The 13,787-nt window shown below is 39.4% G+C and overlaps 3 protein-coding genes across 6 annotated transcripts; 2 read left to right on the top strand and 1 right to left on the bottom strand.

The window, feature by feature from the left end:
• The first annotated feature begins 143 nt into the window (after positions 1–143).
• Positions 144–6,656, top strand: LOC116922763. The gene is made up of 14 exons (XM_032929167.2): positions 144–281; positions 402–425; positions 743–888; positions 947–1,108; positions 1,275–1,445; positions 1,508–1,750; positions 1,818–2,077; positions 2,135–2,377; positions 2,445–2,613; positions 2,683–3,072; positions 3,125–3,348; positions 3,416–3,629; positions 3,695–6,136; positions 6,193–6,656. Exons 1-14 carry the CDS (start codon positions 248–250, stop codon positions 6,316–6,318), a joined length of 4,848 nt encoding a protein of 1,615 aa, XP_032785058.1. The 5' UTR covers positions 144–247; the 3' UTR covers positions 6,319–6,656.
• Positions 6,657–7,138: 482 nt separating this feature from the next.
• Positions 7,139–12,093, top strand: LOC116922866 (UNC93-like protein). Of its 4 annotated transcripts, none has more exons than XM_032929324.2 (10): positions 7,139–7,377; positions 9,532–9,690; positions 9,772–9,986; positions 10,052–10,285; positions 10,388–10,417; positions 10,512–10,638; positions 10,715–10,946; positions 11,015–11,177; positions 11,261–11,528; positions 11,588–12,093. In XM_032929324.2, the coding sequence occupies exons 2-10, from the start codon at positions 9,591–9,593 to the stop codon at positions 11,806–11,808; spliced, it is 1,590 nt and encodes a 529-aa protein (XP_032785215.1). In that variant the 5' UTR covers positions 7,139–7,377; positions 9,532–9,590; the 3' UTR covers positions 11,809–12,093. The 4 variants fall into 4 exon arrangements, with proteins under 4 accessions (XP_032785215.1, XP_032785214.1, XP_032785216.1 ...); XM_032929323.1 differs by lacking the exon at positions 7,139–7,377 and adding an exon at positions 8,162–8,320; XM_032929325.2 differs by lacking the exon at positions 7,139–7,377 and adding an exon at positions 8,166–8,296.
• Positions 12,064–12,846, bottom strand: LOC116923017 (guanosine-3',5'-bis(diphosphate) 3'-pyrophosphohydrolase MESH1). Its single transcript, XM_032929542.2, has 2 exons — positions 12,594–12,846; positions 12,064–12,526 (listed from the first exon to the last, which is right to left on the bottom strand). The coding sequence occupies exons 1-2, from the start codon at positions 12,709–12,711 to the stop codon at positions 12,102–12,104; spliced, it is 543 nt and encodes a 180-aa protein (XP_032785433.1). The 5' UTR covers positions 12,712–12,846; the 3' UTR covers positions 12,064–12,101.
• Positions 12,847–13,787: the final 941 nt, after the last annotated feature.

The following is a 13,787-nucleotide window of genomic DNA, read 5'->3' as shown; positions in this document are numbered from 1 at the left end:
GATTCGTAACATCTGTCAACATATCGCGTTGGCCTTCATAACACAGCTTGTTAGAGAGCAAATGCAGAATCAGCATGGTCGTCGACGGGTATTCTTGATTGTTTATAGTGTCAAATTACCAAACGAGTAAAAAGAGGGATGTTTATCTGCTGTCGCTTTATTCGATCAGCCAAAGCAGTATATAGTCAAAACTTGATTGAATCACAAGCTACTTGTCGTAACGAGCTTGTTCGACGGGAATAAGGAGATGATCAAGATCCAATTGTCTCTTCTTGTTTTTTGTAAGTTATGTCGCGCATTAAATTATTCACTTATCTTGGTGATGCGTTTAGCATTCGGGAATTAGAAATATTTAAAACTTATATATTTTTTTGCTATTCTTTTCAAATCGTTTTGCCCAGCTACGCTTCTTTACCTGACATTAGGTAAGCAATAAGAATTATTTAAATTTTTAATTTTGTATTGGAATATTACCCAATTTACATACCCCCTCCCTCCTTCTGAAAAAAAAAGTTGTTTTTGAAGGACATGTACCATATGTAAATAGTGGTTGTCTTTTGCCAAACCATTTTGTTAGAAAATTATGCAGATTTTTCTACCCTTTTTGAAAAGAAAGAGAAGGTGGCATACTTATGGAAATACCTTTTCTCAGTGTTTGCTTACCCTACCCCTACCCTGAGGCTCGAACGCCTCAGTTTTGTTTCTAGGCAGATTAACATAAATTGCTTTTCCTCATTAATAGGATGGGAGCCAGGGACGCAGTACGTCTATAAATACGTCGGTCGATCGATTGCTGGTATTTATAAATTCAAGCTACAAAATGCTATCATTGAACTTCGAAGCCGTGTCATCATTCAGAGTATCGATGAAAACACCCTCATCGTTAAGGTATTGTCCTTGTAATTCATTTCTTTTTTTACTGTACTGATTTTAAAATTAAATCCAGCTGACAGAAACTGCTATTCAACGTGAGGGGAACTGTTTAGTAGATGGCTATACTATTGGCAAAGATGGTGATTTCGAAAATCTTATCAACAATGAAAAGGATGAAATCCCCAATTCTGAAATGCTTGCTGCTCCTTTCGTCATCTCTCACAACAAAGGATCGGTGAGTCTAAATCTTGTTGGCCATTCCGTTTAAATTCAGCTAATATTACCATTCAAGTCAGCTTTGTTATATGAAATGATACCTGTTGTTGATAAGTCAGATTAGTTTTAAGTAGAGGTGCAGATTTGGAAAAATTATAACAAATACTAACGTCTTTTTTCACTAGATTACCGAACTTAAAATCGATGCTGACGAACCACTGTGGATTGTTAACATTAAGAAAAGTATCGCCAGTCAGTGGCAACTGGATATTACAGGTGTCCGTCATGATGGCCCTCCTCCCAACTGGCAATCCATCTCTAAAGGTGGTGAAAGCACAACCTTCTCCGTCTTTGAGGTATTTCATTTTCAGCATTCTCTATACAATTTTACACTGAAACATGAATTTCAAATTTAAAGGATTCGATCAAAGGCGATTGTACTACCATGATCGATGTAGACCGATTAACTAGGTCACAGGTGTTTAACTCTGATGCATTTCAGCTGGGGTCGTTCGATGCCATTTGTAAGGACATGCCAGTCTACCACATCGCCAAAACGAGGGACTATAACCGCTGCAAGAGTAATCCCGTCTGGTTTTCAGCTAATCCTGGCAGCCATGATTGCGAATTTGACAAAGGGAATTGCGGTAGTTTCATGCACGTAACTATAAAACTATGATCCTTCTGAATTGTATCAACATTATTCTTAATTTTATCTTAATTGGCAGCGAACCGCAATGGTCAAATATGTGGCTTGCGGTGAGTCCATCTCAAAATTGACTGTTGTCAACATTTACGGTTTTAGCGACTTGATGGTTCAACCTTTCGCTACCAAAACCGAAGAGCTGCTTAACTCTGTCATCACTAGTTGGTCCATAGAAAAGAAAGAGGGCATCACCTCATTTTTTGGGAGTTTAACTTCACCTAAAAGACACACAAGTCTCTCGTACGTCTTTGATGACTTCCAGCAACTGAATCATGATGGGACGTAAGTTTATTTTCGATTTTCAGAGAAATGAAACTGTGTAATACTTGATATGTGCAGTCCTGCTCAGCCTAACTTGGTGGACGCTTACATCAAGAGCCCCATGGCTGTACCGATCCTACACAAGAACATCGTCGATGCATTACGTGTAGTGGGACGGAATCTTAAAGAAACAGCCTTCGAAGAAAAATGGAAGGACATCATTGAGCGATTGGCCATCATTGGTCGTATTCTACCCATGTTCTCCTTGGACGAACTGAAATCCTTGTGGCAGGAAATTAAGACACTGGATTATATTATCGTGTAAGAAGAATTTAAAAAAAATTTAAGAGTGAAACGTAAGAAATTCGTATAATTTTTTGTGGGGCAGGACATTTTTCGTCGACTGTGTCGTACAGTCAGGCAGCAATCCGGCCGTCATGTTGATCAAGGAATTGGTCGAGACTGAACAAATCACTGGACCAAAGGCAACCTGGGCGTTGGCTGCAATTGGCTATTTCGCCAAGACTCCAACTCGTGAACTCCTCCGTGAATTGATGGTAATAAGCTTTGTATTGTATGTCTACTGATACAAGAATGTCTCTTTTATGATTTTGTTTTCTACCTAGAGCTTCCTGAAATCTGGTCCTGTTCAGTCCAACAAGGCCGTGATGCAAACCACTATGGTGACTGTTGCCGATTTATTAAATGCTGTGTGCGGTTCCCCTTTCAAAGCAGCAAAACGGTTTCCCGTTTCCACCTTGGGTGAATTCTGTAACAGGAAAGATGGTGTTATCATCGATGAATTCTTGCCTTGGCTTACGGGGGAACTTGAATCCAGCCAGAACACGGTCGATCGCATAGTTATCTTGACCGCTTTTGGATCGTTAGGTGTCGAGGAGATTGTCCCAATTTTATTACCGGTCATTCGTGGAACTCCCGGCAAATTTGATGAAACTGCCGAACGTGTTCGTGCCATCCTTTCCCTCCACCGTGTTGTGTTCACCATTCCGGAGAAGGTAATTTAATTCGACTGCTGTAATTAACTCTACTCTATCACTTTATTTATAGATTCATCCAATCTTGGCTAACTTGGCTAGTAGCATTACAGAACGTCCCGAAGTACGTATGGCTTCCTTAAGTCTACTGTTAATGTCTAACGCTCCTCAAACCTATTGGAAAAAATTCGCTGGTGGCACTTGGTTCGATCCTGATCATCAAGTGGCTACGTTCACGCATAACCTGATCAATTCACTTACGAAAATACCACCGTCGTCTCCTTTGCTAAAGGAATTGTAATAATCAAAAGACAATTTTTAAAATTACCATTAAAATAGTTGATCGATGTATTCGCAATTACAGAATCAAAAAAGCTACAATTGCCTGGCCGATGGTTAAACCTGCTTCAACTGATCAATCATTTTTCTTCCCTGATATTCGATCTTCTAACCTGGACGAAGGAATCGCTGTTATGATACATAATCCAACCTACCGTGTCTCCCATGGGCAATGGCCCGTCTTTATGGCTAATCGTTACTTTTATCAACTGGGTCCATTATCTGCTGAAGTACTTAGCGTAAGTCCCAATAATAATTTCAAAATCGTTCATAGCTTAAAGTTTTTATTACAAATGGCGTATAGGTTTACTTGTGGAATTACAACATGTCAGATGTTTGGCAAAACGTTTGGGAGAAAATTTATCTAGGCAGTACGACTTCAAAAGGAGATAACATTGAGAAGTTAAAGGCTATTTGGGATGAATTGAACGTCACCCCTCGCCCGGCTGACAAACGTGCTGGGCTCCTACATTTCAACCTGATGGGTTCAATTAATCGTTTCATCGATTTAGAGGAACTGGGAAAATCTATTCCAGCTTTATTGGCCAGCATCGCCAAGTACCAGAACAAGCCGTACGAAGTGAGCGTGTCCAAGTACCGCATGCTGGCCGAATACAATGTACGATTTCCCACTGAACTGGGCCTGCCCATGCGGTTTTTAGCTACTCTGCCTCTCCTGATGTCCGCCCAAGGCAGTCTGAAAGGTGATGGAAAAGGCGGAATGAAATCGTGCATCAATGCTGAATTCAGCTTGAAATTGAGTTCAGAGATCCGTGTTGATATTCCTTTCAACGGCAAGTTCATCGCTACTGGAGTGGATGTCAGAGTCGATTTTCTTCCTCCCAGTGATCTGAACTTCAGCTATAAAGTCCCTGGCCAGATCAAGATGACTTGGATTCCGGAAAAGAAATTAAAACCCTTTTTTTATTACCACGTCCTTCCCTACACTATCACCAGTGACTTGGCCAAAAGCTTAACACCGATTCTAGAAGACCATGGAATTAAAAATATCGTCCTTGTTGACAAACCTATTGCACATAGATTACCTATTGGTGGTCGTTACGGCGTCAACATCCAGCTGGCTGAAATTGTTCACATGGTGAATTCCGATAAAATGGTTTTGTGGCAGTGGTTCCAAAAATGGAACTTTAATGGTTTGTTCAATCTCGGTTTCGTTCCCCTAGAACTCCGTGGTCGTCATCACGCTTTATTTTACGATCCATCTGGAACCCATGCGCGTTCAGTTACTGTCTACTTCCAATACCAGCACGCCACAAAGTCAAGTAAAAACACTCGCGTTTACGAGTCGGGATCAAGTGAATTGAAGGCTGCTGTGGAGGCTGATTTAATCAGTCCAGTTATTCCGGAATTTTTCCCTGTTCTCGGACGTCTCTTTAAGAATCTGGAATGCGGCAGTGCTCACTTATTGAGGGCTGGAATCATTACCGAGCAAAAGAATGGAACGTTCATCCACTTCAACCTCATTGCTGGCCTGTCTAAGGATGCCTGGAACACTAAAGATTTCACCGATATCCAAATCGAAAAGTACACTTCGGGCAACGTTCCAGCAACAAAGGAGTTTAATTACTCTATTTGTTACACATCAAACCGCACTTGGAATAACCCTAATGCATACGGCTTTAGCAAAAATGTTTTAGAATTGAATGATGAGAAAAAAATTACATTCGGGGAAAATTGTAATCAATCGGGAATTCGTCTAACAACCAAAGCTTATCGTGACCGTGAAACCGCAAATGCAGCCTCAGAAAGTCAACAGTGCTTCAAGAATCATACCATCCTATCTCTGTATGTAAGCCCGGAGTGTACCGAGGCCCAACGCTCGGATCAAACTTACAACAATTACGAACTTATTGCCGAAACTGAAAACTTGTCGGATAATGCTAACTACTGGATTAACACCGCCCGTCAATGGATCATTTACAAACTGTATCCTTTCACCGTGAAACATATCCAAGGACAATCCAACGCTGCCAATCGTTCCACCGTGACCATCAAACGTGATTTCAACACCGGCACGAGCAACATAACCTTCATTCGTCCCACTGAAACTGTCGTTGCCGTCAATGTCCGCACTGGAGACGGAACTGTTAATCAATGGGCTCGCTTCTCTCCATTGATTTTTGCGTACTCTAAAATCTTTTATCCATTAAACGCTGGTAGAAACTTCATCCGCGAGGCTTCCAGGTTGAGCTCAGGAGGTATTTCAGAAGCAAAATGCGTGATTGGACATGATAAAGTGCATACCTACGATGATGTTTTCTACAACTACACTATCAACGACTGCCCCCATGTTTTGATGACTGATTGTCGAAAGGAATCCATGATCGCCGTTCTTGCCCGAGAGGGTGACCAAGGAAAGATTGTCACTGTCATTAATGGTCAGGACATTATTGAGTTGAATCCAACAGGTGATGTCACTGTCAATGGAGGCAAAACTGTTTACACAAGTTTGCGAGATCGAGGTCGTATTGAAATCCGTTCTGCTGGATCAAAAGCTATCCTGGCTGTCATTTACAAGCAAGACGGGCATCTTATCATGGAAATGAAGCACTTAAACTTAATCATCAGGATTCATTCAAGTGAAATGGAGCTGAGTGCTCCCCAACATCTACGCGGTCGCGTTTGCGGCTTGTGTGGCGATTTCAACCAAGAAACTCTTGGTGAATTTAAAACTCCCAACCGATGTGTCGTTTCCACAGGTGATCTCATGGCCGCTAGCTTCAAGGTATACATATCGCATTCTTAAAATTCGTTTCATACATAATGTAAAACACTTAACAGTTGAAATCCGAATGGAATTGTTCTCCAATCAACAACGAGATCTCACGTCGTTTGAAAAAGGAAACGGAAGTTTGTCAATCGGCTGACCAGTTTAATCACGTTCACTTATTTGACGACCTTAAATAGGTACGTACCTGTTGGAACACTTATTTGGATTTAGCTGTGGACAGGTGAAACGTTTCCCTACTTATAACCTTGATTTTGTGAGGTATATATTCTCAATGTTTTATTCAAGACTTCTTAGTATTCTTAGTGTGTTATCGTAGTTGTTGAGGAATTTTCAGAGAACAAGTGCAAAGCATTAACGGGTCTTTTGCTTTTGTTTGAATGAGGAATGGCTTCGTAGGTTAAAAGGTATTTGTAGTTGAATCAGGGATTCGTCGATTGAGCAAATGCTTTGGTTTCTATAATTTCAAGTCGTTGAAAAGAACGTGTTTGGAAATATAGTAAAGTTAACGAGTGTATCTCTTATTCTTGACGTGGTACCCAATTTGTCTTCATCAAACGACTTATTTGCTCTAAATTGATAGCTATTTTTTTTTAATTACTTCTCAGATAGATCATGATTTTAACGAGGGGCTGTCGCTTTCTAAGCTTTTCAGCTTGGCAAACATTAAAGGTTCACATCGACGAAAATAGACAGACGGAATGCACGTCTCGTTGAAATGGCTTACACGTCTCGAATTCGTTTAACAAGAGAGACTGAAACAATACTGGACATAACGCTGCATACCAATGTAAAGTTCGATGCAGTCGTTCCCATCGCTCACGGCTGTGTAAGTCTCCATTAACCTACATTTCACGTTTTACAGATTCACCTCATCGATTGAAATGGGAAATCGAACAGGTAGGCGATTGTTCAAAAATCTATTCTTCTCTGTAATACAGAGGTGGGCTTTGGCAATCAATAGAGAGTTAGAAAGCATTTGACGAATAGATGCTGGCCATTGAAGGAGAGACCGTTGTCCTTACCGTAAAATCTTTTCAGCATTCTTACCAATAAAATCAACAGCTTTTAGGAGATTGCTCTTTTGTCTTTAATCTCGTGCCGGTGAAATCATTTGCATAGTTGTTTCGTTCTTTCTGTGCAGTGCATTGAGGGCAGTTATTATAGTCTTTGGAGGCTGTTGATGCGCAATTCACACTAGTAGAAATTGAAATCGACGCATACCACACCATTTCAAGGTAAGAATGAAATTAGTGTCGTCAGTAGGTTTCACAATGTTATTATGGTGTTTTTTTTTTTGCACTTAAGACTCTTCACACGTATTTTAAATTACTTGTTGCGCAAAATATAGCTTGGGGAATAGATATCAGGAATAAAAAAAGTCCCTCGCTAATCTAAAGTTGTTTAATGAAAAGTAGTTCTAAATCCATGCAAAGGTATGAGTTTATCTTTAGAAGATAAATAGGTTTTTTACAGCCCTGGAAAATGTCAACCATCCAACAAAAATTAATTATTGTTTGGGATTTTAGGCTGATAAACAAATGGTTGCACAAAAGTCTATAACACTATGAATCTCTAGCCTTGTTTCTCATTTGCGTTGTGGTAAAAATTCGAATTTCAGTCGAAATAAATCCACGTTGTGTAATCAAATATTTGGCTGCCCTTTTCTGTCACTCAAATATCTGCTGTAATTTTCGAGATTAACACAATGCGCATTTTCCATATGACACGTGTTTCCCTATTTTATCAGTATTTATCCGGTACATGGTTTTAACGTAGTTTCACAGTAGATAATTGTTCTGTTCGTAAACAATTAAAACGTGGAGAATCTGGAGATATTTACCTTTATGACATATCTCCCAGATTTAACCTTCCCGTTACTGTAACAAATGTTCTCTACGTGACCTCAAGCTGGAAAGAGACACTGTAAACAATCACGCTCCCGCCTTCGGGATTTTTTTTTTTGCGCAAGAGTGAAGTCTTCACATAGTATATAACGGTGGTTACAGCCTGCGTAGACTTCCCATACTGAATTTGCAGTCATAAAGCTTACGTCTACAGAAAACTGGCAACGCTTACTGAAATTGGTTAGAACAACTTCATAGTGTAACGTCTTGTACCTGAACGATCGCGCTCGGCCAGCAGAATTCGATTCAAGTTAGTATCTGATGCAAGTTTTAGGTAAGAAAAGACTTTCTTTAGATATTCTCTGACCTGTCACGTTCAGTAAAAAACTGTCTTTGATTTTCAAATTGCATGATAGACGTAGATAAAAAAAAAACTGTCAATCTGTCAAATTTCTGAAACAAAATATTGTTAAAGGTTAAACAAAGGTCGTACGTAAAAACGTCAAGGTCTATTCACGTTATCCTGTATTTTTTCGTTCCTAGTCCATTGCAAGTGTCACATGTTGGTTGGGTTTTCGTTTGATACGTAACCACATCTGTTGACGATGTGGAGATCTATAAGGGACCGCCAGTGCTGCGTAAATAGGTGACAAAAGTGTCAGGATATTATTTGAATTAGATAGCAAGAACTGGACATTCGGTATCCTCGTTAATTATAGACGTGGGTGTGTTTTCAAGTAGAAGGAAATAACAAATTTTTACGTTGAATATCTAACCGTTACCGCTCTCTTGGAAAAATTTTATGTTTAACTCCAAAACAAATGTATGCCCTGCAAAACCTAAAAATCGTTGATTAATATTTAAAAAATTCTCAATAGATGTAGAAAAATAAAAAAAAGGCCTTGACATGCGGTAAGCTATATAGAAAAGTAATTTTAGAATAAGCGCTGTTCCAAAACTTAACCGGTTTTGTTGCCGAAGGCTTTTTCCGAGATGGTAAAACCCAGTACCCACAAAACGGTTGCGTCATGCAAGTTGCTCGTTCAACTGCCGGGGAAAACCCGGTTTCTCGTAAACACTTTTTCTCGTTAATTTTAAAAGGTAAAGCTATAACAAGAAAACATCTTCGATTTAAAGAATGCTTGAACTAAACAACTCTGCAGGAATAGTGTTAATAATAAAAATGATACTGAAAGGCTGACGTAAGTGTGATAGCTATTTTGTTCGAGACCCACCTCAAAAAAAAAAAAAAAAAATGCTATCAGAGTTATTTACATCAAACATACAAAAATGTCTTGCGTTTTGTCGACGCGTCGGTGTTATTAAACGTACCGATAAGGTTCGAATTAGTAAGCTTCACACCAACAGTAAATGTTACCTTTTCATAAATGCTTATCATTTAAAGCACGCTGACGATCTGGGTTTTTGCCATATCTATGAATTTTATTTCATACGAACGGCAGTAAGCTCAGAGCGTTCGCTGGAGAAACATCTGGCTCTGTTCCACTTTTTGTAAGGCAGTGTGTATTTTACCTTTTTCCGTAGATTTCTATTCTACCGTTAGTTGAACGAGATCGTCTGTTATTGCGGCTTCAGTCGTAAGCATGGGGAATTCGGAAGAAGCAACAACTGGAGAGGTGAATGAAGGCTACGTGCCGACGGAAGAAAAAGTTAATGGGGATGAGCCTCCACCTTATTCATCAGGTACGTTATCAAACACAGCAGTTTAGAGATTTAAGATTGGTTGGCTTAAAAAAGAGTGCTAATGTTTCCCTATTTTGCTAGATATGAAAGAAAATGAAACATCTGTGCCGGTGGATGTCGAAACGAGAAATAATAACCCCAATTTTCAGAATGAGAACGATGGAATGCGAAGCATTGGTTCAATGTCGCCATTTGAAATCCAACAGGAAAAAATGCGGATTTGGAAGAATGTCGCTGTAATCAGTCTGTCCTTCATGTGTCTCTTTACAGCATTTAATTCAGTGGGCAACCTTCAGGTAAATGTTAATCTGCTTTAACTTGTTTAGTACAATTATTTGAATGATTTGTCTGGCGTGTGAAGAGTTCCATCAACGCGGATGCCGGTTTGGGTACGACAGCCTCAGCCACCATTTACGTCGCTTTGATTGTATCTTGCATGTTTGTCCCTACTTGGCTAATCAAGACAATCAAGTGCAAATGGACCATGGTCTTCTGTGAACTATGCTACTCAGTTTACATCATCGCCCAATTCTGGCCATCTTTTGGAACGCTCATTCCTGCCGCCATTATCCTTGGGATTGGAGCCGCACCTATGGTAATTAATTATTTTTTAAGTTGTAATAGTGCAAATACCTTAAGAAAATGATTTGCAAAATAATTTTCGTAATTTAATTTCAATGTTTTTTTTCATTTTTAGTGGTCGGCCAAATGCACTTACCTAACCCAGGTAAGATCTTCTTTTTTGCTCGCTAGTTATTTTTGTTAGTGGTTTATTATAATAAAGACAATGTGGTTTCAAAACGATTAAAAATTTTCTACAGGTTGGGAATCGGTATGCGGCTTTAATAGGGGACAAATCGGCCGAACCCAGTATAACCCGATTCTTCGGGGTTTTCTTTATGGTCTTTCAAACGTCACAAATTTGGGGAAATCTTATCAGCTCGCTTGGTATGAAGAGATTTTTATATTGTGTGTAGTTTTATCTCATTAATCTTGCTCGTTGACATTTGCTTACGGTAAACAGTGTTGTCAATGGACAAAGCCAATGAGACGATCGTAGAGGACGAAATTTTAGAGTTCTGCGGCGCCAATTTCTGCAATGGCCGAAACCTTACCAGCATAACAGGAAATGGAAGCGTTCCTTCACCCCTGGAACGACCTGACGAAGATAAAATTCAAATGTTGACGGGCATCCTTCTCGGTTTCGCTTTACTTGCTTCATTAATTATGGCTCTTTTGGTCGACCCTCTTTCCAGGTATGATTGATGTGCTCTTTTTCTAGCCTACAAATTTACTATCGTATTTTTTTTTTTTTGCGTTAAAGATTTGGAGAAGAAGAGCGTCAAGGAAGTAGTACTGGAAAAACTGGAGTCGAATTGCTTCTCGCCACCTTTCAGCATATGAAAAATCCATACCAATTACTGATTATTCCGTTGACTCTTTGGTCAGGTTTCGAACAAGCATTCCTTACAGCCGAGTTCACCGCGGTAATATATATTGACATTAATGTGACGTGTGTATATTGTAACTGGCAAGAACTTTTTTAACTTTGAACAATTTGATGTCAAAGGCCTACATATCGTGCTCATGGGGAGTGCAGCATGTCGGATTCGTACTGATCTGTTACGGTGTGGCTGACGCCCTGGGATCCATCACTTGCGGCTCGATAGTCAAAATAGTGGGGCGAATGCCGATCTTCATTTTTGGTGCATTGCTCAATGCGGGATTAATCATAGCCCTCTTTTTGTGGCAACCAGATCCTTCTAAACCTGTAATATATTTCGTCATCGCATTTTTCTGGGGCCTGGCAGATTCCATCTGGCAAACACAAATCAACTGTAAGTGTTTTGTCTCAAAATACGCTAGATATAAATTTTCACCTGTTTTTATTCCACAGCTTTCTACGGCGTCATCTTTGCTGGATCAGAAGAAGCAGCATTTAGCAACTATCGACTTTGGGAGAGTTTGGGCTTCGCAATCGCATTCGCTTACAGCTATGCGTTGTGTGCTAACGCTAAACTTTGGGTACTTGTTGGAATCCTCATAGCCGGAATGACTGGCTACTTTATAATTGAAATTATAGAGAGCAAAAAGTTCAAAAAGACAAGAAAAGAATAACCCTTAGCACAGACAAGTTGCGATTTTTATGAACCCTAATAATTCAACAGAAACTGGTTGATATGCTACAAAAATATGTATTATGTAAATTATCTTACCGTGCGACAAACCAGAAAGAACTGTAAAAATCTACTTTTTTTTCTAAAAATAAGAAAATATGTAATGGTTATTCATTCACGGGCCAGTTGGCAACACAAACATGTTTCTAAAAATGACTGCTTTTTCCTACTATTGTTAGACAGCATAATGACATCGTTTTGCACGCAATAAAATGTATTATACTTATTTTTTATTCACATTAATCCCTTTGCAGTAAATATTTTATCCAATTCACTTTCAATGATAGGACATGTTCCTCGCAAGCCATCTACAACCTTTTTGGACCACTTAAAATATTCTTCGCAGCGCTTAGATGACCAACCTCTAGGAGTACCTTTGCACAAGTCTCTTAGATTGTACAACTTGTCAGCTAGTTTAACCGCCTTAGCTTCTGGACTGGACGTCGGAGCATGAACAATCTGCAATCTCTTCCTTTCTTCACTAGGGAGACTCTTGTCGTCAGTTACCTCTCTCACAACCTTTGTGACAGCTTTCCCAAACTTTTTCTCCAGCTCTTCAAAAGTCGTATCAGTATCTTCGACAGTGTCGTGTAGAAGGGCAGCTTGCAGAATGACTATATCTTGGATACCAGCTTCATGAGTCAAAATTCTAGCTACACCTGCATATAGAATATCCGTTAAAAAGCCAAATTCGTGTAGGAACTGTAGGAAGAACATATATACAACCTATGGGATGATTGATGTAAGGTGTAGAATCGCTATCCTTTCGTCTTTGGTTCCGATGCTTTATTGCTGCAAAATCGACACATTCTATTAGGTTTATCAGAACGTCTCCTTGCGCCATTACTTGTCACTTTGCTGTAAACAATAACAACCATGGAAAGATGAAAAGAGTGTGAGTTATTTTTTAAACAAGAAAGTCGGGCGCACTTCGCTTATGGAAAAGTGGGAGGGTTTCAAGTTTGGTTTCAAAGTGGGTGGCGCTTTGACTACTGCTTATATTTTCAAGACATCTAGGGGAGAAATAACTAACTTCGTAGAATTTTTATGGGTATGTCAGCTGTCCCGTCAGCTGTTCGCCTGTTCCATATCGCGTGGCTTCGGACCATGCTTCGGACTGAGGATGGATGCTTAAACGAACGTCTCTCTTCTTGAAATTTCACCACCGATTCCGTGTGTTTTGAGCTGTGTCTTGTGAATTCAATCAATGCAGAGTTGTTCAAGGTATTTTGGCAATAATTCACGTCAAACTTCGTACCACATATATTTTAAATTTTTAAAGGGGGAGCATGGCTTGGCTTTGCTAGCACGTTTTTTATCTCCGCTAGACGAATACACCTATTTTGTACCAAACTTGATACGTAAAAAAAGTAGTTCTTTATAATCTATCTCCCTATCTATATCTCTTAGATTCTTGGAGGTGTCATCAGGTTATGTTAGAATTTATTGTTAATAGTTTTAAGTTTTTGTAATTGTGCTTTCAGGTCTTTGGGATGTACCTGATGTACTGTGGTGGCCGCAGAATCATCTAGTGGCTTGGTTCAATCCAAGACGTGTTTTTTTAAAAAGTGGTTTACAGTTTTATTTTGCACAGATCCTGGAGGTACCTGAGGTGTTGCATTAGCGTTGGAGTCACTCGGTGACAGAAAGGAATGCCATCAATGTTATGTTGTCAGTGAAATAAAACATATCCAGTATCGCTCTTGTGTTTGTTAAATTATTACCTCATTAAACAGAAACAAAGGAGTTAATTATTCCTTTTGTGATGCCACCATGTGAAATTTTTTTGTGTAAGTAATTTTCTTCCCCCGTTATTTTTTTGTTGGTAAGTGAAGTAAAAAAAATAATTCACTGATGTTTCACTGACTGAAGTGTATTGAAATAAGTACCCTTGAGATGGCTGGACTTACAGTGAAATAG

Source organism: Daphnia magna, linkage group LG5 (assembly GCF_020631705.1).
Source record: "Daphnia magna isolate NIES linkage group LG5, ASM2063170v1.1, whole genome shotgun sequence".
Lineage (NCBI taxonomy): Eukaryota > Metazoa > Arthropoda > Branchiopoda > Diplostraca > Daphniidae > Daphnia > Daphnia magna.
The sequence above is the reverse complement of the archived record's forward strand: the minus strand, read 5'-3'. Positions and strand labels throughout refer to the sequence as shown.

Coding starts and splice junctions, on each gene's coding strand:
- LOC116922763 (XM_032929167.2), top strand. CDS start 248: ATGATCAAGATCCAATTGTCTCTTCTTGTTTTTT. Junction 1,751..1,817: donor ATTGCGGTAGTTTCATGCAC/GTAACTATAAAA, acceptor CTTAATTGGCAG/CGAACCGCAATGGTCAAATA. Junction 3,073..3,124: donor TGTTCACCATTCCGGAGAAG/GTAATTTAATTC, acceptor CTTTATTTATAG/ATTCATCCAATCTTGGCTAA.
- LOC116923017 (XM_032929542.2), bottom strand. CDS start 12,711: ATGGCGCAAGGAGACGTTCTGATAAACCTAATAGAATGTGTCGATTTT. Junction 12,527..12,593: donor TTACATCAATCATCCCATAG/GTTGTATATATG, acceptor TTCTATATGCAG/GTGTAGCTAGAATTTTGACT.
- LOC116922866 (XM_032929324.2), top strand. CDS start 9,591: ATGGGGAATTCGGAAGAAGCAACAACTGGAGAGGTGAATGAAGGCTAC. Junction 9,691..9,771: donor GCCTCCACCTTATTCATCAG/GTACGTTATCAA, acceptor CTATTTTGCTAG/ATATGAAAGAAAATGAAACA. Junction 10,947..11,014: donor TTGGTCGACCCTCTTTCCAG/GTATGATTGATG, acceptor TTTGCGTTAAAG/ATTTGGAGAAGAAGAGCGTC.